The sequence below is a fragment of the Octopus bimaculoides genome, chromosome 3 (assembly GCF_001194135.2).
Source record: "Octopus bimaculoides isolate UCB-OBI-ISO-001 chromosome 3, ASM119413v2, whole genome shotgun sequence".
Lineage (NCBI taxonomy): Eukaryota > Metazoa > Mollusca > Cephalopoda > Octopoda > Octopodidae > Octopus > Octopus bimaculoides.
The window spans coordinates 1097886-1100797 of record NC_068983.1 but is presented as its reverse complement, the minus strand read 5'-3'; the positions used below and the strand labels follow the sequence as shown (position 1 = coordinate 1100797).

At 38.2% G+C, this 2912-nt stretch overlaps 1 protein-coding gene across 1 annotated transcript in view; it reads left to right on the top strand.

The window, feature by feature from the left end:
• LOC106872848 (aromatic-L-amino-acid decarboxylase) overlaps positions 1–2912 on the top strand; it is a 53199-nt gene that overhangs the window by 27302 nt on the left and 22985 nt on the right. Inside the window, 2 exon segments of the mRNA XM_052965968.1 lie at positions 1301–1420; positions 2150–2284. Coding sequence (XP_052821928.1) covers positions 1301–1420; positions 2150–2284 — 255 coding nt within the window.

Genomic DNA, 2912 nt, shown 5'->3' with positions numbered 1-2912 from the left:
AATTGGGGTGTGTGTGTGAGTGCATGTGTGTTTGTGTGTGTGCATGTGTGTGTGTGTGTGCGTGTGTGTGTGTGTGCGTGCAGAGTTTGGGTGGGTAAATGCATTTAAGGCCTCCGCCAGTCATTTAATGAGTGACATGGACGAAAGTCCTAGCTGTCCACCCATGCAGTACAGCGTTGTCGGTACCGGTTGAGTTCTCCAGCTCTCTCTCCCTTGTATAGCGTATTCGGTACGATCCAAACCTGGGCAGTACGGTATAGAAGAGAGATTGTTTCCCCTTTTTGCAAATGGATCCAAAGGAAAAACAATTTTATATAAGTGTCGTCACAAGAATTGCGAGAACAAGTTTCTAGTCACTGTCGAACTTCATGAGTGACTCTGACTCCCTATTTTTCCCCCAGGTTTTAATCCCGAAGATTTACTCACGGCAGAATATGACTTACTCACGGCAGGATATGTCGGAGCCCTGGGAACAACGGAGGTTTGAAACCAGTGTTTCCTTTTCCTTAGATATGTTGCTCCCATTCTAGGCTAACGAGCTCCTCTGTCCGACTGACATGCTAATTAACTCATAGCTGAGACTCTAGCAGATGCTACTACGCCAAGTAAGAGTGGACTTGGCACCACTAGTGGCTAAGAGGTTGTTCCTCCTAAAAACTCTAGAACGGTCAGACCAAGGCCAAACTGCTTGATGCGACTTACCGACATACTTAATACAGGGACGAAACATTTTCCAGAATAGTAAGAGACTCAGTGCCTTCCCCAGAGTGTTAGTATGGTAGGAATGTATGAATGAAAACATTGAAAGGAACTTGGGTAGCGTCAAAGTATGGTAAGATGAGGAAGATGTCTTTAGATTAGAGATAATAGAACATTTGTTGGTGATTGAAGATCTTCAGAATGTAGTACAAAAAATAACTTTGCTGAAGACCTGTTTCAGAACCATATTGAATATTTAATTTGCTATTAGCACACAGGTGAGTAGCGGGAAGAGTTAAATCTACATAGACTTAGACAGTCCGATGATGGTTTAGATGGCCGAAACTTCGAAGTCACTGTCCACTACATTCTTGTTTATGATTAATGTAAAATTGTTCTTGTTAAAACTGAACATAAAAACTAACATAAATATATATAGCCTTAGACTCCATATCTTTTGAGCTGGTTGTACCCGATAGACTTGAGTTTGTTTAGAAATAGAATGGTATAGAAAATGTAGACTTCGTTCACAAGAAATGAATGTAATGAAATGAAAATGCATTAAGATATTTTTCTTCTTTTTTTTTACACATTTCTTCAGGCTTCGTGCCCTTCCTGTACGGAGTTGGAAGTTATCGTTTTAGATTGGCTGGCAAAAGCATTGAAACTTCCGGACTGTTTTCTCTCCACTTCCGATGGACCAGGTGGCGCTGTTATTCAGGTGCGTTTCTATGTAATAATAGTTCCTATATCATCTTCAATGAATTTCCTTTCTTTTGTCTGTCTCTGAGGGAAATAGTCCCCTGGGAATGGCGGAATATCTTAGGTATATGGAATGACTAGTGGCATTATACATGCGTACAAACTGCCATACATACATATCATCAGAGATTTTGTGCGTAATGCCAAAAGGGATCGAATGAGTTCGAGAATTTAAAGATTAAGATTTCATCTAATTCACACTCAATTAGATAAAATTAATGCTGAGAGTATTACATTTATGTATAGAATATTACAGTATCACAGTCCAGAATGGGACCGAGAATATCACATGTGTATCCCACATTTACCTTTAGAGACAGGTGAAGTGTGAACAGTAAACGTTGAGACAGAGATTACCATGTGTGTTCGCATACATCGGAGTAAAAACAATGGAAAGTATGCATTAAAACTCCTGGAAATAACTATATAGTCTACCAGCTGATATAACAGCAAGAAAGAGACCGTCAGTTATCATAGTCACACATTCTGGACATTGATTGCAAGATCTCACATGTTTGTATTCTGTGGCTTAGAACACAACTAGAAATGCTTGTGGCTATATGTTCCTGGTCTTCTTAGATCAGTAAGACCTAAGATGTGTGTGTGTGTGTGTGTGTGTGAGAGAAAAATATTCCGAGTGTTAATTGATATTGCATATACAAAAGCCAAACCATTGATATTTTTTCAGGGAACAGCCAGCGAAGCAACACTTGTGGCAGTTCTTTCTGCCAGAACGAAGTTTTTACATAAATTGAAAGAGGAGAATCCTGGAATGGAGGATGGAATAGCACTTACCAAATTAGTGGCTTACAATTCCACACAAGTAAGTGAAACTCTAACTGTAGACGAGCTCTAAACTGGGAAAGTTAACATTGTTAGCTTAACTTACAGGAGGTGTTGGCGAAGTAACAGTCGGTGTTTGTTTTTTTCTTTGTTGTTGGATTCTCTCAGTTTCTGACCAAAACAGAAAAAAATAAACTAGGATCAAAAGAGAAACGTCTTGAAATATAGACATAGCCATTAATATAACATTGTAATGGAGTGCACAGGGGTAAAACTTCATACTATTCTTAAAATTATGAAGCGCCTTATTTTTATATTGTCATCGATTATGTTATAAACAATGCTTGCTGTTCTTGCTTACAGTAATACATCGTTATATCTATTTACTGATAAACTCGAACAATATATGTGAAGTCTCCTCGTCGAAATAATATCGAGAAGAAATTAATGACCAAACAAAGATGGGCAAAACTACATAACATTAAGGAGGTGTAATTAGACCGATACTTGTTTCGAGTTGTCGCCCCTGTTTGCTGACATCAGATTGTATTGGTCATAGATCTAATGTTTTCTTACCCTTACGACATAAGTATTAAAAATTAATTTTACCCCAATACCCACAGAATATGCATACATTTGCTAGAAAGCTGTTATATATATATATATAT